The sequence below is a fragment of the Lampris incognitus genome, chromosome 18, assembly GCF_029633865.1.
Source record: "Lampris incognitus isolate fLamInc1 chromosome 18, fLamInc1.hap2, whole genome shotgun sequence".
NCBI classification, from domain to species: Eukaryota; Metazoa; Chordata; class Actinopteri; order Lampriformes; family Lampridae; genus Lampris; species Lampris incognitus.
This window is the reverse complement of record NC_079228.1, coordinates 36174361-36197826: the sequence shown is the minus strand read 5'-3', so window position 1 is coordinate 36197826 and position 23466 is coordinate 36174361. Positions and strand designations below refer to the sequence as shown.

At 47.3% G+C, this 23466-nt stretch overlaps 1 protein-coding gene across 1 annotated transcript in view; it reads left to right on the top strand.

The window, feature by feature from the left end:
• LOC130128497 (F-actin-uncapping protein LRRC16A-like) overlaps nt 1-19846 on the top strand; it is a 67875-nt gene extending 48029 nt beyond the window's left edge. Inside the window, exons 18-37 of the mRNA XM_056298097.1 lie at nt 927-1026; nt 1770-1824; nt 2244-2416; nt 2686-2754; nt 4403-4496; nt 4677-4775; nt 5087-5215; nt 5594-5716; nt 6368-6543; nt 6648-6735; nt 7680-7847; nt 7968-8034; nt 8583-8836; nt 9570-9685; nt 10841-11345; nt 11539-11581; nt 13217-13417; nt 14027-14155; nt 17302-17451; nt 18565-19846. Of these exons, the coding sequence (XP_056154072.1) occupies nt 927-1026; nt 1770-1824; nt 2244-2416; nt 2686-2754; nt 4403-4496; nt 4677-4775; nt 5087-5215; nt 5594-5716; nt 6368-6543; nt 6648-6735; nt 7680-7847; nt 7968-8034; nt 8583-8836; nt 9570-9685; nt 10841-11345; nt 11539-11581; nt 13217-13417; nt 14027-14155; nt 17302-17451; nt 18565-18686 (2861 nt within the window). The 3' untranslated portion in view covers nt 18687-19846. The remainder of the gene's footprint in view (nt 1-926; nt 1027-1769; nt 1825-2243; nt 2417-2685; nt 2755-4402; nt 4497-4676; nt 4776-5086; nt 5216-5593; nt 5717-6367; nt 6544-6647; nt 6736-7679; nt 7848-7967; nt 8035-8582; nt 8837-9569; nt 9686-10840; nt 11346-11538; nt 11582-13216; nt 13418-14026; nt 14156-17301; nt 17452-18564) is intronic.
• Nucleotides 19847-23466: the final 3620 nt, after the last annotated feature.

The following is a 23466-nucleotide window of genomic DNA, read 5'->3' as shown; positions in this document are numbered from 1 at the left end:
GCTGCCCTGCCAGTCTCGGAGGCGAATCTGTAAAATGTGTTTTTCCCAAATCTCACGGTCTGACGGTTGAAGGTGTAACGAGTTATATTCTAGCTTTTCATAATAATATGACTTGGCTTAATACGACTTGTCCATGTAGTAAATATCATAGCATGTCTAGCAAATATAATATGACTCGTAAGCATCATGATATGACTAATAAAGCTCATTAAATGACTAGTAAATATATAAGTGGCACGATGGCGCAGTGGTTAGCGCAGTTGCCTCACAGTAAGAAGGTTCTGGGTTCGAGCCCCAGGGTAGTCCAACCTTGGGGGTCGTCCCGGGTCGTCCTCTGTGTGGGGTTTGCATGTTCTCCCCATGTCTGCGTGGGTTTCCTCCGGGAGCTCTGTTTTCCCCCCACAGTCTAAAGACATGCAGGTCAGGTGAATCAGCCGTACTAAATTGTGTGTGTGTGTGTGTGGGCCCTGTGTGATGGCCTGGCGGCCTGTCCACGGTGTCTCCCCACCCTCCGCCCAATGACTGCTGGGATAGGCTCCAGCATCCCCGCGACCCTGAGAGCAGGATAAGCGGTTCGGATAATGGATGGATGGATGGATGGACTAGTGAATATCATAATGTGACTAGTAATTCAGATGAGGAAAAACACACACACAAAAAAACCCATTGGCAGGAAAAAAATAAAATGGGGGAAAGTTCAGGAAGAACAGCAGACGGGGGATTCCTCTTCCACGATGGACAGACGCGTAAAACACATAGGAACAGATTTACAATGACCTCTTAACGAGACACAAAACCATTCAGAAGGTGAAACAGAAGTTAAGAACATCACTGTGTGTTTCCCGTCAGCCAGTTTCTTTCGGGTTTTGGCGCCTTGAATTGAAAGTCTTCCTGACACTCCACATATCTGCGGTTCCGTTGTTCAGGTCTGGATATGGATCTGACCACCCTGCTGGTTTGGCTGGCCAAGAACCGCTCCATCCGACACCTGTCGCTGGGCAAGAACTTCAACAACATCAAGTCCAAGTGGGTGATGAGCTCTAAAACGGGGTTACCTTAAAAATGAACGAACACAGTCCGCGGTGGCGTAGCGGTCTAAGCATCGGCTTTGTGTCGATGCAGTTGCCCACTGGGGACGGGGGTTCGCGCCCCGGTCTCGTCAGATCCAACTATGGCCGGACTCGATGAAGCAGCGATATTGGCAACGCTGTCTTCGGGAGGGGGGCGGAGTCGGCTTGTGTTCATAACGTGAATGCGTCTCTGGGTGTGTCGGAAAAAGCAGCGGTTCGGCCTGGAGTCGCCTTGTCACGGAAGTGGGGAGGCGACTCCTTCCAGACCGCCGGCCGGAGAGATGCAGTTGGCGAACGCATGCGGTACGAGGGTGGGTGTTTGAATTAAAATAGGGATCGACTGGCCCCTAAATTGGGAGAAAAAAGGGAAAAATCAGAAAGAAATTTAAAAGAAAAAATGAATGAACGCGATCGTTAAATCGGCTCCAAGAGATGGTGAACATCTTCCTCCAGCAGTTGTCTTCTCATGAACTTCCATGAACCGTTACACTTTCATTTAACTTGTATTTCTTTCATTCTCGCATATTTCTTATCGTCCTTCTTTGATAAATTGGCTTGTTGGGAGCATCAGTACACCACCGGCATGTTGTTCAACCGGCTGCTCTGCACACAGCGGAGACACGTGGAGCCTGGACGTGAATTTGTCGTTCATGTGGGATCACACACCAAACCCTCTGCTTGTCTGTTGTCTCTGTCCAGGAACGTGTCCCAGGTCCTGGACAATCTGGTCCACATGATCCAGGAGCAGGATTCAGTGAGTCGCTCTTTATGCTGCTTAAAATGCCGTGAGACAGCTTTTCACTTCCTGTGTGTGATGTCATCAGTAAAAGGCAACTTCCTGTGTGCTCCGTGAGCCCCCCCCCCCCGACTTCTAACTTGGATGGAGTTTGTATTTTTTCCTAAATTGTCTTTTTGTTTTTCTCATCGGCCCCTCATATCCTGCTGCTTGTTTGACTGCACAGTTTCTCTACAGCGCCGACATCAGCACATCTGTCGAGTAGCGCTGCGCTCAAACTCTTGTTTGTTTTGTTTTGTTAACTCTTTAAAAATCCATCTTAAAAATAGCCTCCAGTTAATGGCTGTGTATAAACTGTATATATATATATGTATTTAAATATAGATAGACGTGTGTGTGTGTGTGTGTGTATATTTATCTCCGTCCCACTCCCCCAGCCGCTGACCTCGCTGTCTCTGGCCGACTCCAGGCTGAAGGCCGACCTGTCGATCATCCTGAATGCTCTGGGCAGCAACACCTCCCTCACCAAACTGGACATTAGTGGGAACGCCATGGGAGACATGGGAGCCAAGATGCTGTCGAAAGCCCTGCAGATCAACACAAAACTCAGGTTACCGCGGCAAACGCGAGACCTTTATTCACGTCACACTGTCTTATAAACACCGCAGGTTGAAAACCTTAAAACAAGACTACATGTCAAGTCTGCGTCCAGCTCTCCCCTCCCGGTTGTATGTGGAGGATGTCTCTTTGCCACGTAGGTTCACGAACACAAGGTGTAGATGTGCGGATGGCCTTGCATCATGAGCTGAGGTGAATGCAGGAAGGTGTGAGGTGAAGTGACGGTGTATTTGCTGGTGTTCTGTGTGTGTGTGTCTGCAGGACAGTGATTTGGGACAGGAACAACATCAGTCCTCAGGGTCTGCAGGACGTGGCGGCCGCTCTGGAGAAGTATGTGTGGAGACTTCCCGTCCTCCTGACTTTGCCTCAGCTAAGTCTACACGGTCCATCTCTTAGACTGATTTCTAAACTGGCGTGCGTCCCACATCAGTGGTTTTCAGACTGTGGACCTTGACCCACACGAGCTCGCAGCAGGAAGTGGCCGTAGGACGCTGAATAGGATGTTTCCTGTTGCTGTGTCTGTCTCGTTTGGTTCCTAGTGGGACACGACTGAAGACTGAAACTAGGAAGACTAGGGGCGTCCGGGTAGCGTGGCGGTCTATTCCGTTGCCTACCAACACGGGGATCGCCGGTTCGAATCCCCCTGTTACCTCTGGCTTAGTCGGGCATCCCTACAGGCACAATTGGCCATGTCTGCGGGTGGGAAGCCGGATGTGGGTATGTGTCCTGGTCGCCGCACTAGCGCCTCCTCTTGTCAGTCGGGGCGCCTGTTCGGGGGGGAGGGGGAACTGGGGGGAATAACGTGATCCTCCAACGCGCTACGTCCCCCTGGTGAAACTCCTCACTGTCAGGTGAAAAGAAGCGGCTGGCGACTCCACATGTATGGGAGGAGAGATGTGGTAGTCTGCAGCCCTCCCCGGATCAGCAGAGGGGGTGGAGCAGCGACCGGGACGGCTCTGAAGAGTGGGGTAATTGGGTGGATACAACTGGAGAGAAAAAGGGGGGAAATCAAAAAAAACAAATTAAGAAAAGAGAAGAGTACACAATGCACAATCTAGAGAGGACTGTCGATTATCTCACTTTTTGACATCTAATGAGAAAGTGTTCTGTATTTCACTGCACAACATTTGGTGGGTCCCGGGCTAAAATCTGTCTGCGGGTCTTGTCATGGCTCGGAGAAGTCTGGAATCTCTGTCCAAGATGAAAACACGGCTCAGCAAAGTGTCACATATGCGGGACTTTCTGAAGAACAGGAGAAAAGATGAAATCAACTCGTGCATATAAACTTTTTGCAGCCTTCGTAACCCTGTAAATTACTATCTACCATTCATGATCAGGGCCGGATCTCCGCATAGGCCGACAAGGCCTAGCCCTAGGGCCCAAATTCCCGAGGGGGCCCAAAATTATGGGGGAAGGGGGGAAATATATTTTAAAATTATTATTATTATTATTTTAGTAGCAGCATTTTTTAATATATCAACAATTCCTATGACACTTACATGCCAAATAAATATGTCTATCAATCAGGAATAATTATTATGCCATAAAAAGAAATAACTTTCATACTTCCTGTCTCAAGCTGTCTCCCTCTATTGGATGTATTAAATCAAGAGTGCAGCACTCAGTAGCCTATTATTTCCTCACACAAGCAACCTACTGGGCATTACATGTAGCCTATTGAATACTTATTTATTACTTATTTAATTATAAGGAATGATACTTATTTAACCAGCCTGTTATTAATAAATAAATAATGTTATTGCACTCTGTGTGTGCTCCATCCTCATTCGCCAGCTGTCAGTTATATTGCATTTACTTTTCATGTTGGTGGGGTGTGTGTGTGTGTGGGGGGGCAAAACGGAGGCGAGGCCCATTAATGTCATGATCCGGCCCTGTTCATGATAACAGATGAGAAGATAAAAGACTCTTTAAAATAATGATGAAATAATGTTTTCTGTGTCTCTGCTGTCTCCACCAGGAACTACACCATTCGTTTCATGCCCATTCCCATCATGGACGCCGCTCAGGCGCTGAAAGCCAGCCCCGACAAGACGGAGGACGCCCTGCTGAAGGTCACCATCCTCTTCCTCCCTCACCCGTCAATCAAACTTTATTCACATCACACAGTTTGTACTTACGCATACACAATGTGTTTCACATGAGAGCAAGATAAATATTGTGTGTGTGTGTGTGTGTGTGTGTGTGTGTGTGTGTGTGTGTGTGTGTGTGTGTGTGTGTGTGTGTGTGTTTAGATGGAACGGTTCCTTCTGAGGAACCACGAGACCCGTAAATACCTGCAGGAACAGGCCTACAGACTGCAGCAGGGGATAGTGACCACAACTACACAACAGGTTCACACACACACACACACACACCACACTTTACACATTTCAGTGTACACACATAAATAAATGTACACATCCACACATATCACAAACACATGCACAACCACTAAACCCACCTTCATGTATTGAACACACTGCACATACACACTCACAGTGTTTACAAGTACACACACACCTTCTCTGATCTGTTCCTCACCATCTTGTGGAGTGGTTGCAACCATTTCTAAGAATGTCTCTCTCTCTCTCTCTCTCTCTCTCTCTCTCTCTCTCTCTCTCTCTCTCTCTCTCTCTCTCTCTCTCTCTCTCTCTGGGTGTAGATGATGGATAGGATGTGTGTGAAGGTCCAGGACCATCTGAACTCTCTGAAGTTCAATGAGACCGACTCAGTCCAGGAAGATATGAAGGCGGCACAGAACCTCATGAAGGACGCCAGGAACTCCAAGACGGTACTGACTCACAGTACTACAGTAGTACTGCTAAAATATGCCCGGTAAAGCTGTCCGGGTGTAGTAGTACTAAGGTATACTCGGTAACCCTGTATGGATTTAATACTATTAAAGTATACTTAGTAATCCTGTCTCGCCATCATGATGACGAAGTAATATTCTACACAAACTTCAAGAATTACAAAGAGACACAAACCAAAATGGAAACTTGTTTGATTCAAATGTCACATCACTAGTTTGTGTTGCCGACGAAACAACAGAAGTGTTGAAAGCATTCCAGACACGATACACGTCAATAGAGAATGAACCAGCCACACACTATAATCTGGCCGTCTCTCTCTCTCTCCCATTACCTCGGCACCTCTCTCGCCCCGCCAGCTTCTCCCCAACCTGTACCACCTGAAGAGCGGGGCCTCCAAGGGCTCCTGTGTCGGGGCCATCCAGGACAAACTGGAGAGTATGGCCGGGGAGGTGGCCCGCGTCATGGAAGAACAACTGCAGGTGCTGAGACACCTGAAGACACCTGGACCAATATAATGTCTTCATATAGATCAGACTATATTATATTATATTATATTATATTAGATGAGATTAGATTAGGTTACATTCATGTTGAGTGTTTACATTCAACGGACAAGTTTTCTGTGTATAGATAATCTCTTTAGTTTATACCAACGGTGTTTTCACTGTACAGTCGCTGATTGATTGCAAATGTTTTTAGAGATCCTAATTTTTCCAAACTTTGTAGAAGTACTAGTGGTAGAGACAGGGACAGTAGTAGTAGAAGCAGTAGTAGTAGAAGTGATGGTAGTATTAGGACATGGTAGTAGTATTGTTTTTGTTTGAACAGTGTTTGTAGGTGTGATGTGTTGTGAAGTGACAAACTGAACTCACTTTGTCTTGTCTGATGTCCCCATCTGTCTCTTTCCCCCCCTACCTCTGTCTGTCTGTCTGTCTGTCTCTCTTTCTATCTGTCTGTCTCTGTCTGTCTCTCTCTCTCCCCCCATCTCTGTCTGTCTCTCCCCCTCTCTGTCTGTCTTTCGCTCTGTTTGTGTGTGTGTGTGTGTGTGTGTGTGTGTGTGTGTGGCTCTCTCTCTCTGTGTCTCTCTGACTCTCTTTCTGTCTCTCTGACTCTGTCTCTCTGTCTCCTAGGTGTTGCTCCACTCCATGGTGGACTCCGCTGAATCGTTGTGCCCTCATGTGATGAAGAGGAGCAGCCTTCGTCAGGAGCTGCTGAGGACCAGTGCAGGGAGGATGACTATCCCATGCAGCTTCATCACCACCACACTGCTGGAACAGTCCGGGATTGACATCATCAACAAGATCAGGTCTTTGTTTGTGTGTGTGTGTGTGTGTGTGTGTGTTTGTTCTAACGTGTGTGCGTGTTTTGTACAGGTGTCCTAGGCTCATGCCCACGTCTTTGTTTTAACAGTGAGGTGCAGTTGAGTATGGCCTCGTTTCTGTCGGACCGCATCGTAGACGAAATCCTGGAGTCTCTGTCCAGATCACAACATACTCTGGTTAGTAACATAAGAGCATACTTCGTCCGATCACATGCAAACAACACGCCAACAGCACCACACCAACAAGCCAACAAAACACCAAAAATACATCGTCAATATGCTGACAACACATCAACAACACACTAGCAACGCTCCAGCACCACAACAAATACACACCAAGTGTTAAATGGGCTGCATTTATATAGTGCTTTTCTAGTCTACCGACTGCTCAAAGCTCTTTACAATATGTGCCTCACATCCACCCGTTCACATGCTAACAACATGCCTGCAACACTTCGCCAATATGCTGACAACATGCCAAGTCGCTAGCATATGCCAAGAGCAACACGCCAATACCACACTAACATCATGCTAACACACCACACTAACATCATGCTAACACACCACACGAACATCATGCTAACACACATCAACATCTCATCAATCTCTCTCTCACTCATCATATGGTCGTCAATCTGACCATAAATCTATCTATCTATCTATGTCTGTCTGTCTGTCTCTGCATCTTTTTTCTGTCTCCCCATCTATCTGTTCACCGCTACCACTGAAAAAGCCATCCATCCATCCATCCATCCATCCATCCATCCATCCATCCATCCATCCATCCATCCATCCATCCATCCATCCATCGAAGAGGGTTGAATCAGTTCATCTGGATACAACGTTTACTGACAGATACGTTTCATCACTCAACTAAGTGACAAGAGTGATGAAACGTATCTGTCAGTAAACGTTGTATCCAGATGAACTGATTCAACCTACTTTGATTTTCTTACCTGGATTATTGAGCGTCAAGACCATCCATCCATCCTTCCATTCAGCCATTAACCCTTAATCTCCCATCCTTTCTCCCACCATTCATCCATCTGAGTAACCTCCTTATTTATCTCTCCGTCCGTCCATCATCCTTCATCTTCTCTCTCTCTTGCTCTCTCTCCCAGGCAGAGCATCTGATCAGGAAGGGTCAGCCTCTGCTGCATCAGGAGCCTCCAATGGAGACGGAGGTTCTGGATGAGACGGTTCTCCAGCTGGAGATGCCGGAGAAGCAGACGGCGCCGGACCAAAACCATGACCTGGACCATCAGCTGGATGAGATGGACTCCTGCATGGTACACAGACACCCCACTGTGTCTGACCTCTACCGGAAAATTGTAAAACTATGATGTGTATGATGTTTGAGGTCGGTTTTCAAGGAATTAAGCTGTTTTGTATTTTCTTTTGGTTTTCAGATGACCCCTAGATCCAAGAGGAAAAGTATTCTGGTCCGGATGCTTCGGCCAGTCTCTGTGGCCTTTGGTGAGTACAAATGAAAACTAAGTACTGCAGTTTATAGTTCATATAAGACAAATATACACTACTTCATACTACTGTTGGTCTGTTAGAGGTACTGTTGTCTGTGTACCATGTGTATCAGTATGTACTGTGGTACTATGTTAGTCTGTTAGAGGTACTGTTGTCTGTGTACCATGTATATCAGTATGTACTGTTGTACTATGTTAGTCTGTTAGGGGTACTGTTGTCTGTGTACCACGTATATCAATATGTACAGTGGTACTATGTTAGTCTGTTAGAAGTACTGTTGTCTGTGTACCATGTATATCAGTATGTACTGTGGTACTATGTTAGTCTGTTAGAGGTACTGTTGTCTGTGTACCATGTGTATCAGTATGTACTGTGGTACTATGTTAGTCTGTTAGAGGTACTGTTGTCTGTGTACCACGTGTATCAGTATGTACTGTGGTACTATGTTAGTCTGTCAGAGGTACTGTTGTCACTTTAGTATTTGTTGCATCATGGTTCTGATTGTTCTCGCTCATGATTGGTGTTCTCTGGCTGTCTATCAGAGATGGAGTTTGACTTGGATAAAGCGCTGGAGGAGGTGCCAATCCATGTCGAAGACCCGCCTCCTCTCCCTCATCCTCCACAGCCAGTGGGCAGAAAGTCAGCCTACCTGGAAGACGTGCCTCGTCCCGCTCCCCCATTGGACACAGCGCCTGTCTGTTTTGGGGAACTTCCCACTGTGGAGGCTAAGAAGCTTGTCCATCACACCAAGCTCCGCCCCAAACCCAAGAAGAGGACCAAACCCAGCCGCTCACCCGTAGGTCCCGCCTTCACCGCCTAACGCCTTGTTGCTCATTGTGATGTCAGCGGTTTAAGACTTGGAAGTTACCATCATGTTGGGCTCATTGTAAGTCTCTCTGGGTGAAGGGACATGATGAATCCTAAAACTAAAAGCCAGACCTCTGAATCTCCTGGTTTGATTATCACAGCGTGTGTCCTGTGTAGGTGTCGGTAAGGTGTGAGTGTTGTTTGAGCTCCATTGCAAATGAGTGAGAGTCAGCAGTGCTGTTGTGTCAGAAACATACGAAACAACCCGGTTGTGCACCCTATCATTTTTCCTGACCGAGTCCCACCAGTGTCTCGACTGTGGGATTCACTGTCTTGCCTTGCAAGTATTTTTCCTTTGCAGTTTGAGTCGCACCTCTAAGGCCTTTCCCCCCTTTGTTTGCACCTTTTTCAAAGTTTAGAGATCCTAAGTTGTTTTGAATATTACCTGTTGTTTATTCCTGATTTTGCTTCTCAAGTCGAGACTGAATTATTGTTTAAAGCCTGGTTTCTGTCTGTTGCTTTCTGCACTCGGTTCCCGCCCCAAACCGAGACTCAACCGGATTCTCATCATCCACATCAAACACTACTGAAGACGTTCATGGATTACTGATTGTGTGAGATACACCAGAGGTAGCGGGTATCAAACGGGGCATGTCAAGGTGGAGGAGTGTTAATGTCAGTTGCTCGTGCGTCACTACGTTTCCGTCTCTCTAACATTACAGCTGGAAGTGACCGGCAGCTCAGCGCCTCAGGATTCAGAGCAGAACAGCATTATGGGTCCACTGGACGAGGGCTTGGACGAGTTCTTCTCCAAGAGAGTCATTAAACTCAGCTTCAAGTGAGACACACCTTATCAAACAACTGATAAATATCTGTTGTTATGAGGACACACACACACACATACACATACACACACAGGTATATGTATATCTTTCTTCTTTCATTATTCGGTAAAACAAACCTGGTTCCTGCTGGTTGGGCTGCAGTTCCTGCTGAATTCTGTTTATGAGGTCATTGTGTCCCGTGAGCGGACAGAGCTGTGTTTCAAATGTAAGGCAGCAGATGTTGCTGAAGTTGCAAAAAAAAAAAAAACACAATCTATTTTTATGATGACAAGCATGTCCAGTTCCCCTGGTACACCACTGAAAATGCCTGAATAATGCACCTTGTTGCAGTGATATATAGTCAACAATAGTACTAATACATTTATACAGGCGGCACCGTGGTGCAGTGGTTAGCACGGATGCCTGACAGCAAGAAGGTCCTGGGTTCGAGCCCCGGGGTAGTCCAACCTTGGGGGTCGTCCCAGGTCGTCCTCTGTGTGGAGTTTGCATGTTCTCCCCGTGTCTGCGTGGGTTTCCTCTGGGGGCTGCGGTCTCCTCCCACAGTCCAAAGACATGTAGGTCAGGTGAATCGGCCGTACTGAATTGGCCCAAGGTATGAATGTGTGTGTGTGTGTGTGTGTGTGGTCTCTGTGATGGCCTGGCGGCCTGTCCAGGGTGTCTCCCCGCCTGCCGCCCAATGACTGCTGGGGTAGGCTCCAGCATCCCCGTGACCCTGAGAGCAGGATAAGCGGTTCGGATAATTGATGGATGGGAGTGTTTGTCTGTTGTGGTTTTCAAACTTTTGTTGAATTTTTACATTTTGTTTGTTAACTAATTTCTATTTCTCGCCAAGTCGTTTTGCACACCAAAGAAAGTTGCATCAGTTTGTGTGGAGACAACTTTCTTTGATTTTCTTGCTTGTGTTGTTGAGCATGCATAAAGTCATTTTGCACATATGAGGAGTTAAATTGGTCTGACTTGGATGCTAATCATGAAAAACACAGGACATGAACACAGAGGATGTCCCTCGTCTCAGAATCTCTGTAAGAAGATTTGAGTTGGAGACTCCTAGCATCTGTGTTTATTTGCATTACTCCATGTGTTCACATTCTCGATAGGTTGTCCTCTCCGTTGGCGAAACTGGTTTAATTTCTGTCATTTACTTCTAGACGTCCGGCAGTGAGGAGCTCCTCCTCGGGCACGCCGGAGACCACTGAGAAGAAAAAGGAGTCGAGGAAAAGCGGCTTCTTCAACCTCATCAAGTCGCGGACCTCCCGCTCTGAGAAGAGCCAAGGAGCTGTTTCTATCACACCTCCTCCTCCTGCCTCCTCCAACAGTGCTCCACCCACTGCCTTGGCCACCGCAGCAACAGAGGAGTCACTGCTGACGTCTCCGCGGCCAGCCATGAAAAGTCCCGCCCCCACGATGGAACCTCACCAGGAGCTCCCCAGTGAGCTGTTTCAGGACCACAAGGATTTCCCCACCGAACATGCCAATCCGGGCGGCACCTCCTCAACCACAAATAAAACTGAACCCGCTGAGGAGGAGGAACAGGAGGAGAAGGAGGAGAGGAAGGAAAACCCCCATGTGCCCCGCCATTTTGGGGTCCCTATCATGGGCATGGATCTGCTGGCTGAGATGAAGGCCATGCAGGAGAAAATGGCCGCCCAGAAGGTAGGCTTGGGACAAACAGATATTTAGTATTCTGCCCGTTCTTCCCCATCCTGTTTTTTCTTTTGAAAATCAAAATGCTGCTGTAAAACCGGTCCACTGCTGGGTTAGGCGGAGGCTTTCAAAATTGAATATCTGTTGAGCAAAAACTTAAGATGATTTCAATATTCAAAGCTGTCTTTCTCTTCCTTTGCAGAGCGAGCCGAGCTCCTCGACGGACAAGGTGGACGACGAACACGGTGGGTAGATGTGATGGTCATGTGATCGCAGGTCCTGATTGGTGTTCCTGGTCCTTTGCTGCTGTGTGTGGGGGGCTTTGTGGATATGGACTGTCACATAAACATGTCACGAATCCAACTGCAGTAACTCTCCGAATGCTTTGTAATCTAAAATGAAGAATAATATGGGACATGTTGGCATCCGGGTAGCGTAGCGGTCTATTCCGATGCCTACCAACATGGGGATCGCTGGTTTGAATCCCCGTGTTACCTCCGGACACAATTGGCCATGTCTGCGGGTGGGAAGCTGGATGTGGGTATGTGTGCTGGTCGCTGCACTGGCGCCTCCCCTAGTTGGTCGGGACGCCTGTTTGGGGGGGAGGGGGAACTGGGGGGAATAGTGTGATCCTCCCACGCGCTACGTCCCCCTGGTGAAACTCCTCACTGTCAGGTGAAAAGAAGTGGCTGGTGACTCCACATGTATCGGAGAAGACATGGTAGTCTGCAGCCCTCCCTGGATCAGCAGAGGGGGTGGAGCAGTGACCGGGATGGCTGGGAAGAGTGGGGTAATTGGCCGGATACAATTGGGGAGAAAAAGGGGGGGGGGAGTATGGGACATTTTAGAAAGGTCACATGATCTGACAAATAATCCTCCTTCCTGTTCACTGAATGTCTGTGAATGTTCTCCTTCATCCAGGTCATGGTTATCCAAAGGAGTTGAATCAAGTGCAACTGGACTTGGTATATATCTGTGAAGACGTTTCGCCTCCTCATCCAAGAGGCTTCCTCAGTTCGTGCCTTTCTGACTAGACCAAGCTAGTCTGACTGACGAAGCCTCTTGGATGAGAGGCGAAACGTCTTCACGGATATGCACCAAGTCCAGTTGCACTTGATTCAGTTCCTTTGGCTGTTCACTGAATATTTATAACCAGATCTGAGACCAGCTGGTTTTCATTTAGTCGCCTGTGTCACGCCTACTGGCGGGGAGCTCAGTTGAAGACCGCAATCAGATATGATCCAAAACGTTTGGGTTTAATGTCGTGCAAACTCCCAAAACCAGTAGACAAAAACACAGTCCAGATTACAGGCAGGGTCGACTTGTTTTTTTTTTAGGGTCAATGAGAAAAACAACCAGCCCAAAAATGGTAGCGTAAGCAGAGTCAGAAACTGGCTGGGAACATTCCCAGACGAGCTAGCAGAGAGCAGGCCAGAGACCAAGCTGGCTAACACAGAGACACCCTGACCAACACACTGCAGGGCTGAGGTTAAGTAGATGGGTAATGGTGCTGATGAGGGGAGACAGGTGTGCAGGAGGAACGGGAGGCAGAGCGGCCGGCGGAGTTCAGGACACGCTCGACAACAGGGAGACGGAAAAGGGAGAACGATTCAGGAAGGGCGGGCAGGGATCGGGACAGCCTTTCCCATCCACGTTACATTTCTTCTGTCCTCTCAGTCACTCATAAAATAATCTTGACTTGTCATGGATTCTGTTGTATGAGCATTAAATTCATTATTAATTCATTTTGACTTTTTTCTTGTTCATTTTTTTCTTATTGTTCTTGTACCGCTAGTGGTAGCGGTGTAAATGGTTATTATAAGTTGTCAAGCTATTATCACCGTCATCCAGTAGATAATGACTCTCCTCTGTTCCAACAGCCAAGCAGGAGGTTCTTTCCAGTGACTCGGTGGACGGCGTTGAGTCCAGACCGGAACCGACTCCCAGGTCCAAACCCCCCGGTGTCAGCCCCAGACCCCCCCCTCCCCTTGGCACCAAGCTTCCGCTGGGCCCCCGCACCTCCGGGCCCCTCAGCCCCACCAGCCCATTAGTTCCCAGACTGAGCAGCAGCTCCGGATCTGGTAAGAGAATTAAAATTAAACATCTGTGTCTCTCTTAAAAAGTCACTCAGTCTGGTTTTAAGATTGAAAATGTCCTTTTTCTTTGAACTAGTGAAGTAATGGAAGAGATAGATGCTGTAGATTTGATGCCTTGCTCAGACGCCGTGTATCTACTACCAGGCTGCTCCCGTTAGGGGGCGCCACAGCGGATCACTCGTTTCCATCTCTGCCTCTTCCTCTGTCACACCAGCCACCTTCATGTCATAGCGCCAACGTTCAAAGTTCCGACTCTCACCTCCACACTCCTACCCTTCCTCCTTTCCCGCTGCCTCTGGACATGCCTTCCCCCCTCTCCTCCTTCGCCCAACAGTGGCATAGTTTCCACCGGCACCCTGCTGGCCAACAGCACCGTTGGCGGTCGTTGGTAACCAGGCCTCGACCGATCCGGTATGAAAATCTGATTTATGATCCGCATATTTGATTTGGCAAAGGTTTTACGCCGGATGCCCTTCCTGACGCAACCCTCCCCGTTTATCCGGGCTTGGGACCGGCACTAGGAATGCACTGGCTCGTGCATCCTCAGTGTGGCTGGGTTTTCAGACGCTGTGTATGTCCTTGTGTTTTTTTCAGAGGAATGCGTGGAGGGTCTGGCAGGCAGCGGGGCTTCTAAGGGGCCACTTCCTGCTCCCCGCCTGAAGAGGGCGCTCTCTGATCAGGAGAGCGAGACCAGCGGCACCGCAGGAAGCACGTCTCTGGACGGTCGGTATCCAGACTTAGTTTCTTCTGATGGATTTACCACAAAAAGAAAAAAAAAAGGCATTTCTTGTTTTCTGCAACACATTAGTCAGGACGGTGGTGGTGTAGCCATGACAACAGCAGTAGCTGTGGTATTGTTAGTAGTAGTGGTGGTGATGGTAGTACCAGTAGTAGGGGTGGTAGTGGGAGGAGTAGTAGTAATAATGAGATTGTTCACAACACAGAGCCATCAGTAGTGTGTGTGTGTGTATGTGTGTGTGTGGGGGGGGGGTTTGGGGTTCCTGCATTTTATTCCCCCATGAAAGACAGACAAGATCGAAACAAGATGGTGTCGACCGATGGCGACACGCTACGAGCTTCTCTCTCCATTGTATTAGTTTTTGCATTAATTGTTAGCTTTTTTACATATACTACGGCTACAATGATCATTTATGACCTTCAGACCTTACTGGACTCAAGGCTGGATTACGGACCGGGCATGCCGGGCGAGTGCCCCGGGGCCCCGGACCACGAGGGACCCCAAAAGGTCAGGGGTATTGTGTTCGTGTATAGTAGGGATCCCCAGTCATACCCTACAAGAGACGTTTGTTCCAACCCTGCGTCGCAATGCAGGGCACAAGCTAGTCTCTATTGAGGCGGGGGCCCGAAGCTACAGTCTCTACTGATGCAGGGCCCGAAGCTACAGTCTCTACTGATGCAGGGCCCCAAGCTACAGTCTCTACTGATGCAGGGCCCCAAGCTACAAAGTCTCTATTGATGCAGAGCCCCAAGCTACAAAGTCTCTATTGATGCGGAGCCCCAAGCTACAGTCTCCACTGATGCAGGGCCCCAAGCTACAGTCTCTACGGATGCAGGCCCCAAGCTACAAAGTCTCTATTGATGCAGGGCCCCAAGCTACAGTCTCTACTGATGCAGGGCCCCAAGCTACAGTCTCTACTAATGCAGGGCCCCAAGATACAAAATCTCTGTTGATGCGGAGCCCCAAGCTACAGTCTCTATTGATGCAGGGCCCCAAGTTACAAAGTCTCTATTGATGCAGGGCCCCACGCTACAGTCTCTACTGTTGCAGGGCCCCAAGCTACAGTCTCTACTGATGCAGAGCCCCAAGCTACAAAGTCTCTGTTGATGCAGAGCCCCAAGCTACAGTCTCTATTGATGCAGGGCCCCACGCTACAGTCTCTATTGATGCAGGGCCCCACGCTACAGTCTCTATTGATCCGGAGCCCCAAGCTACAGTCTCTACTCATGCAGGGCCCCAAGTTGCAAACATTTGCGTAGCCTATCTGACAGGGGGGGGGGCAATGGACATGCATGCCCTGGGGCCCCCTGGTGGGTTAATCTGGTCATGGCTGGACTTAAGACTAAACGTTCCAGACTTGTGCCCACCTCCGGAGATACCAGAAGACATCGTTTACAACCCTGCGGTATCTTGAAGCACCAGCAACCGACGCCAGTGCAGGTGGAGACGTGGAAGACGAAGCGGGGTCCTGGCTGGACTACGGCATCGCCAGAGCTAGCCCTAGCTAACACGGTGCCCTAGGCCAGCTTGTCTGTGGCGCCACCTTGTGACCAGAAATTCACTGCTAGTAATTTCCTTGGTCAGAGACTAGGAAAAAAAGGAAAAACTTTAGGAAAAGCACAACTAAAAAATGTCAGACTATTCCCCTCCCCCCTTCTTTTCTTTGCTCCCCAGTCGACTCTGTGCATAACTGTAGTCCACTGACTTGCGGTTTCTACTGCAGCGGTCATACCAGTTTCCTGTTTGTTGGCGTGTGCTGTTGACAATGACATATTTTTCACGATGCCTGCAGGATTTACCATGGATAAATGTCAATGACATGTACAGAACTGTCGACAAACTTTCACCTGCACCCACCAGCAAACGGGTGAAAGGGTTCAAGTTGTTCATATCAAGTTACGTCCACAATTATGAGGGAGAGCGGACGGACGGACGGACGATTTCTGCCCTTCCCCAGCCGCTGTGTCAGTGGGGACATTGTCAGCTCGGTGGTACAGCGTCCTGATGACTCCTAGTTTGTGCTCCATTGGATGATGAGAGTCAAACCTTACGTACCGATCAGTCTGTGTTGGTTTACAGTAAACATCAACAATCAAATGTCCTCCATCACCAGTTACTTACTATGGAGTTGCAGCTGGTGATAACACTGGTCAACATAAATTTTCTTGCATGGGGTTTTTCAACGGATTCCAGCTAACTTTTGGGTGCTGAATCCAAATCTGCCATTAGTTTTTGCCTATCACATCAGGTTTTTGAACTATGAAAAATCCTTATTTTTGAGAAAACAGCAATTTTACACTCGAAGTTAAAAAAAAACACTGTTGCATTAGAAGATCGATAGATGCAAAAATTATTACAATGCATAAATAAACACTCGGCCTAGCATGAAATGACTTAGGAAATGAATAGGGGTCATTTTTATCCCCACCAAGATTGCCAGACTAGATGGTCAACTTTTGTAAAATCCTGAATAAGGAGCATACAGATAGCACAGAAACTTGATGTGATAGAGCAAATCTGAGTTTAAATTTGGATTCAGCAGCCCAAAATTAGCCAAAAACAGTTTCCAAAGTCCATGCAAGGAAAAAAAAAAATTTTGTAGACCAGTGTTATTGATCTTCATCCAGACAAGATGTTCACATGCATCAAAAAAAAAATAAATCAAAAGGCTGGGTCTTAATCAGGTTCCCAATACACCAATTAAGACCGTACCCTGATTTTGAGAATCAGATGAAGGTATTCACGGGACCATTTCAGTAACTGCAGTATTTTCACAACATTAATGTGCATGTAAACACTCCCAGTGTCTTGTCTGATAAAGACCAACACGAATGACTGACAGCACTGGACCATCAGCTGCTTTGCTGTCAATCATTTTGTCAGGACGAGTGTCTCATTGTCCAGGAGGTGGAGCTCTCCTGAAACTAACCGGTTCAAATGACCAAGTCTTTATATCTGGGTTAACAAAATGAAAGTAGGTCACCCAGCACCGGTAGTCTGGTCCTGAGGAGGAAGTAAGTGTAGCGGACCAAAGAAAAGCTGTTGGACAATGTGGGCCGTCTGTTTGTAAAGTCATAATGGGACGGAAGTCGGTTAACCAGGAGTTTTCCCTCCTCTGCTGTCGTTTCAGCCGAGGTGTTCGGGGATGTCGTTTTGTCCGACACGTCCTGCGGCGGCAACACGTCGGCCGTCTCCAGCAGGCGGCACTCGTCTCTGAAGAGCTCGCCCACCGTCGCCACAGAGGACGAGCAAGGACGCACCAAGTCCCTTCCCGCTCATGGTTGGCCACATACCCCACACACACAAACGGTCACTTCCAAACAAATCTAACTTCTGAACAGAAGGAAGAAATACACATGTTTTTCAGAAGCAAAACCCATTAAGGTGACATGTTAAGGTGAAATGTTAAGGTGACATGTTACGGTGACATGTTAAGGTGAAATGGTAAGGTGACATATTAAGGTGAAATGTTAAGGTGACATGTTAAGGTGGCATGTTAAGGTGAAATGTTAAGGTGACATGTTAAGGAGACATGTTAAGGTGAAATGTTAAGGTGAAATGTTAAGGTGACATGTTAAGGTGTCATGTTAAGGTGACATGTTAAGGTGAAATGGTAAAGTGACATGTTAAGGTGAAATGTTAAGGTGACATGTTAAGGTGTCATGTTAAGGTGACATGTTAAGGTGAAATGGTAAAGTGACATGTTAAGGTGAAATGTTAAGGTGACATGTTAAGGTGTCATGTTAAGGTGACATGTTAAGGTGAAATGGTAAAGTGACATGTTAAGGTTAAATGGTAAAGTGACATGTTAAGGTGAAATGGTAAAGTGACATGTTAAGGTTAAATGTTAAGGTGACATATTAAGGTGAAATGTTAAGGTGACATGTTAAGGTGACATGTTAAGGAGACATGTTAAGGAGACATGTTAAGGTGAAATGTCATTGTTAACTTTATTGACTTCTGTTAAGACCGAATTATAATTGGCATTTTTTAAAATCTCTCTCTCTCTCTCTCTCGCTGTCTGTCTGTCCCTCTGTCTTTGTCTTTGTCTGTCTCTCTCTCTGTCTCTCTGTCTGTCCCTCTGTCTGTCTCTCGCTGTCTCTCTGTCTCTCTCACCCTGTCTCTCTCTGTGTCTTTTGCTCTCTCTGTCTGTCTGTCTGTCTCTCTTTGTCTCTGTCTGTCTGTCTCTGTTTGTCTGTCTCTCTCTCTCTCTCTCTCTCTGTGTCTGTCCCTCTGTCTTTGTCTCGGTCTTTCTCTCTCGCGCTCTCTCTCTCGCTCTCTCTCTCGCTGTCTGTCTGTCCCCCTCTCTTTGTCTCTGCCTGTCTCTCTCTCTGTCGCTCTCCCTCTCTCTGTCTGTCTGTCCCTCTCTCTTTGTCTCTGTGTCTCTCCTCAGTGAGGCTTCCATCTCTGGCAGATCCACAGTCCGGTCCAGAAGAGAAGGAGAGTCCAGCGTCTGATTTGAAATGTGAAGAGAAGTCTCTGGATGGCTCCAGTGAGGATGTGCATCTAGTTTGATAGACTAGTAAACACAGACTAGAATCTGTCCAGTACCGCGTCCTCTGTCAGCCATGTTGGTTTGATATCCTGCCTCATGTCTGGATGGTCTTTCAGAGTCTCATGTTTCTGGTGCCGGCTGTGGATGTTGTGGACTTTTGGTTGTTTTAAATCAGATGTTTTTGGTCCTGACTGACTCTGACCTGCCAGAACCAACACACACACACATACACACACACACCTGATAAAACATGAGTGTATCGTGGATATTCACCATTCACACTGAGTCTTATGTGTCACTGCAACCACAGACATGAGCTGCTGCTCAGAACTATAACTTACGAGATCTCACGGACAAATTAAGGGCATTTTATAAGAGTGGTGGACCACAGTCCTCTCATATCCTATTCACATAGACAGCAGTCAGACTTACACCTGTCTGAGTCCAACTGGGTTCAGCTGTACTAAACCAGTACAGCTGGTCAGTACTGATAAATGCTTTGGCTAAAAACACCCATGAAAACATGTTCTGTAGTTAAACAGTTTTTATTTTTAAACTTCAGACAAATGTCTGTCTGTCTGTCTGGTCAACCTGACATCAGGATGACTCCATGTTGTCTGTGTTGACAGTTGTAATGGAGGTGTGAGACAGACAGTGGGTGTCTGGTTGTTTGCAAATCTTCATTCCCAGCTATAAAACGATAAAGAAGTCAGAATCACTGTGGGGAAAGAAACGGAGTGTCTTTCCTTTCTTTTGTTAAGACCAGACAGACGACATGACGTCAGTTTGAGTCTGGTCAGAAGGTTACCTGGTCAGTTAAAGGGTTAGCTAGTCGTTTAATGAGAACTTCATGGTTAGCGGGCAGAAAAAATGACCCTCTTCCTTGAAATCCCACGAGAGGTCCATCCATTCCTCTCTCTCACATTTTTTTCCCAGAATGCATATTTCAAGATTTAATTTATTGTCATTTCCATTATGTACCTGCCTACATAAAAACAAAATGCTGTTTCTCCCAGCCCACAGCAGTGCGACAGAAAAGATAAAAATATAAATCTAAAACTTCCCTAAAAACACTAAAAACCTATAAAAACAGAGAGAACAAAACAAAAAAGCATGAACAGTTAACAACACAGTCCATTCAAGTGAGATTTTAGTTCAGTGTTGACAGCTGGTATCTGTCAATGAGTGACCAGCACTGATTGGGGGGGAGGGTTAGAGGGTGGGGGGGGTGTTAGAGGGTAGGTGGGGGGCACAGGTTTGTTAATGATCCTGACTGCTTGTGGGTAGAAGCTATTTAGCATTCTGCTGGATTTAGCACAGATGCTGCTGTACCTCTCCCCAGATGGCAGGAGGGAAAACAGGTTGTAGAAGGCTGGTGGATGGTGGGGATCCTTAATGATGCTGGAGGCTTTGCCAACACAGCACTGATGCTAAATCTCCAACAGGAAGGGGAGAGGGGCACAAATGGTCTTGCTAGCTGTCCTCACTGTCCTGTTCAGCTGGTGTTGTTCAGTCATTTTGCAGTTACCCAACCAGGAAGTGAGACCGTAGGTTAGAATACTTTCAGTGGTGCCCCTGTAGAAGGTGGTGAGGGCTGGAATGGGGAGACTTTCCCTTTTCAGTCTCCGAAGGGGATGGAGCTGCTGTTGAGCCTTTTTAACGATGGTCAAGGTGTTAATGGTTGAGGTCAGGTCGTCCGCCAGGTGCACTCCCAGGAACTTGATGTTACTGACCCTCTCCACAGTGGCGCCATCAATGGTCAGCAGCATATGAAGTCAAATCACCATCTCTTTTGTTTTATTTATATTCAGGGAGAGATTGTGGGATTCGCACCACATTGTTAGCTGCTCCACCTCCATCCTGTATGCAGATTCATCATTATTGCTGATGAGACCCACAACTGTTGTATCATCTGCAAACTTGATGATGTGGTTGGTGTCAAATTTGGCAGTACAGTCATGGGTTAGCTGGGTGAACAAGAGGGGGCTCAGGATGCTGCCCTGGGGTGCACCTGTGCTCACTAAGATGGAATTTGAACTGTTCATTCCATGTCATATCCTATTCTCTTGCTTTCAGGCTAAAATGTGTTATCTTACATCAGCAACATTTCATGTCGACACAGAAGGGCGGCGTCACTGATCCCTCCATTCAAAAAGACATGTAAGATCAGCGTGAATGTGACACAAACAGCGGTGATAGCGGTAATGTACTGTTGTTTAATCAACTACAATACAACCTGGCGGTAATAGAACAACAGTATGAGTTGTTAAAATGTTCATTCATGACCTTACCCACCCTGATTTTTCACCGTACGATAATGCGAAGCAGAGAAATGCCCAAACTTTCAGTTATTTCTACAAAAACCAAATTTCTCCTCTGTATTGGATAAAATGGCTGCTGCTGCACCCCGACCGTGTGGCTTCTGGGATATTCGATATCGATAATCAGTTGTGTGCTGCTTCACTTACAGCTGTGTGTATTGGTGTAAATATTGTATGTATGATCATCTGTATGTCTCTTAGCTTGTGTTCACGCAATAAGAGGTAAAATACAGTAAACTGGGTTTATATGGTATTATGTACACGTCATAAAGTGGCGTTATCAAAGAGGTTCTTTAAAGCTGTTGATTAACATATACGTATATTTATATGGTGAAGGTTTTTATCATACTGAGAAAATATTTTTCTGTTCTTTTTATTGCTTCTGAAAATGTTTTGTTTTAATAGGCAACTGTCCGTGCATCATGTTTTAAAAGCTAAGTCTACGAAACTGCAAGCCTGTAAATGTGAATCCAGTTTAAATTTCTTAATACGCCAATAAATACTGTTGTACTGAACCAAGATCTCTCTCTCTCTCTCTCTCTCTCTCTCTCTCTCTCTCTCTCTCTCTCTCTCTCTCTCTCTCTCTCTCTCTCTGCACTGCACTGCACTGCATGCTGGGAGGCTTGGTGAGTGAGGGTGGTGAATATGAGTGGAGTAAAGTTTGAATTGTTTGCTGTCTTTTTTTGGGGGAGATGTCCCCCTGTATTCTCCATCTGTCCTATGTGCAGCAGGATCAAGTAAACGTTCTTCATACTTCTGCCGAGGGTTCAGTGGTTTTGTCGGGTGGTTTTCCGGAGGACTGGCCGGAGCCCAGTGTGACGGTGCGGCAGGTTCTGTTGGCTGTAGGAGAGCAAGTTGGTCATGGCAATCTATGGTTTGCTTCCAGGATGAACAAGGCTGTGGTGATGTTTTTGAAGGAGGATGGCCTGGCGGCCTGTCCAGGGTGTCTCCCCGCCTGCCGCCCAGTGGCTGCTGGGATAGGCTCCAGCATCCCCGCAACGCTGAGAGCAGGATAAGCGGTTCGGATAATGGATGGGTGGATGGAGTGTCATGTCAGTGAGATGATTGAGAGGGGTGTAGCAACAGGGATATCTATACTAATGTTTCTCCATTGTCGGTTCCTCTACCAGAGTCACAGTGTCGGGCGTTCCGCCGCTTATCTCCAGCGAGCTGTTGGAAAATGAGCTGCGGCGGTTTGGTAAATTCACCAGTGCTTTCAAAACTGTCAGTCTCGGATGTACAGATCCAAAGATACATGTTCAGTCACTCAGGAGACAGGTGTTTATGTTTTTGGACTCTCCGACACAGAGTTTAGAAGTTTTCTTTAGAGCTAAACACGGTAATGGCTCATACATGGTGTATGCTAGTTCAGGGCAGGTGAAATGTTTTGAGTGTGGCGATGTCGCCATAAGCGGTTCACACGTCTGCATAGCAAATGGAGGCAGACACCGTAGATGCTAACATCCCACCCCCTGATAATGTCTCCGAGGTGGGGAGAGGAGAACAGACTCAGTTGGAGGAGTAGCCTGCTCCACTGGTTGTAGATGAGGAAACAGGCTCTCAGCCCATGGTCTCGGAGCCGGAGGCAGAGCTTGCAGAAACACTCGCAGCTGAGCAGGTGGCTGCGTCCAGCAGCTTGGCAGGGACGGAGGAGGATGTGTTGAGTGGTGAGGGACAGAGAGTGAAGGGCGGAAGTAGGCCTACGGAGGGGAATACTGAGAGTGTAGAGGAGATCCGCAGTAGCCAGGTAACAGGTGAGGCTGAGGACATGGACTACAGTTCAGAGTCTGATAGTGTGTCAGCTAGTGAAACATCATACCGTAGCACAGATCTGTATTCTCTGGAGGACATAAATGTTTTTTGGATTAAACTTTTGGGAAGTCAGTAAAAGAAGCTGGTTGGTTTTGAGCTGCTTCATGAGAAAAACGTTTTCGCCTTATACACATCACAGCCTTGAGAAAGGCAGCAATGAGGAAAACTTAAGAAGGACAAAAATTGTAAAGTAAATTATGATCATGCATCACAGGATGCTTTATTTTTTCCATTCCATGCCGGTCTGTTTCTGTCTCTTATCTTTTTCTCTGCTCTACCCAACTCACGCAGGGGCTCAGGGTTGGATCTCTTAATGTTAATGGTGGGAGGGACAGACGTAAGAGGGCTTTAGTGGCTCAGGTTGTGAAGCAGAAGAAGTTAGATGTGGTTTTTCCGCAGGAATCTCAGAGTGACCGAACTAATGAGAGAGACTGGGGGCGGTGATGGGAAGGGGTCATATACACTCAGCCATGGCACCGACTTTAGTGGAGGGGTAGCAGTGTTACTAACTAAAAGATCCAAGTCAAGTCCATTTTATTTGCATAGCCCAATATCACAAATAAGGGCGGCACGGTGGCACTGGTTAGCATGGTCACCTCACAGCAAGAAGGTCCTGGGTTGGAGCCCCGGGGTAGTCCAACCTTGGGGGTCGTCCCGGGTCGTCCTC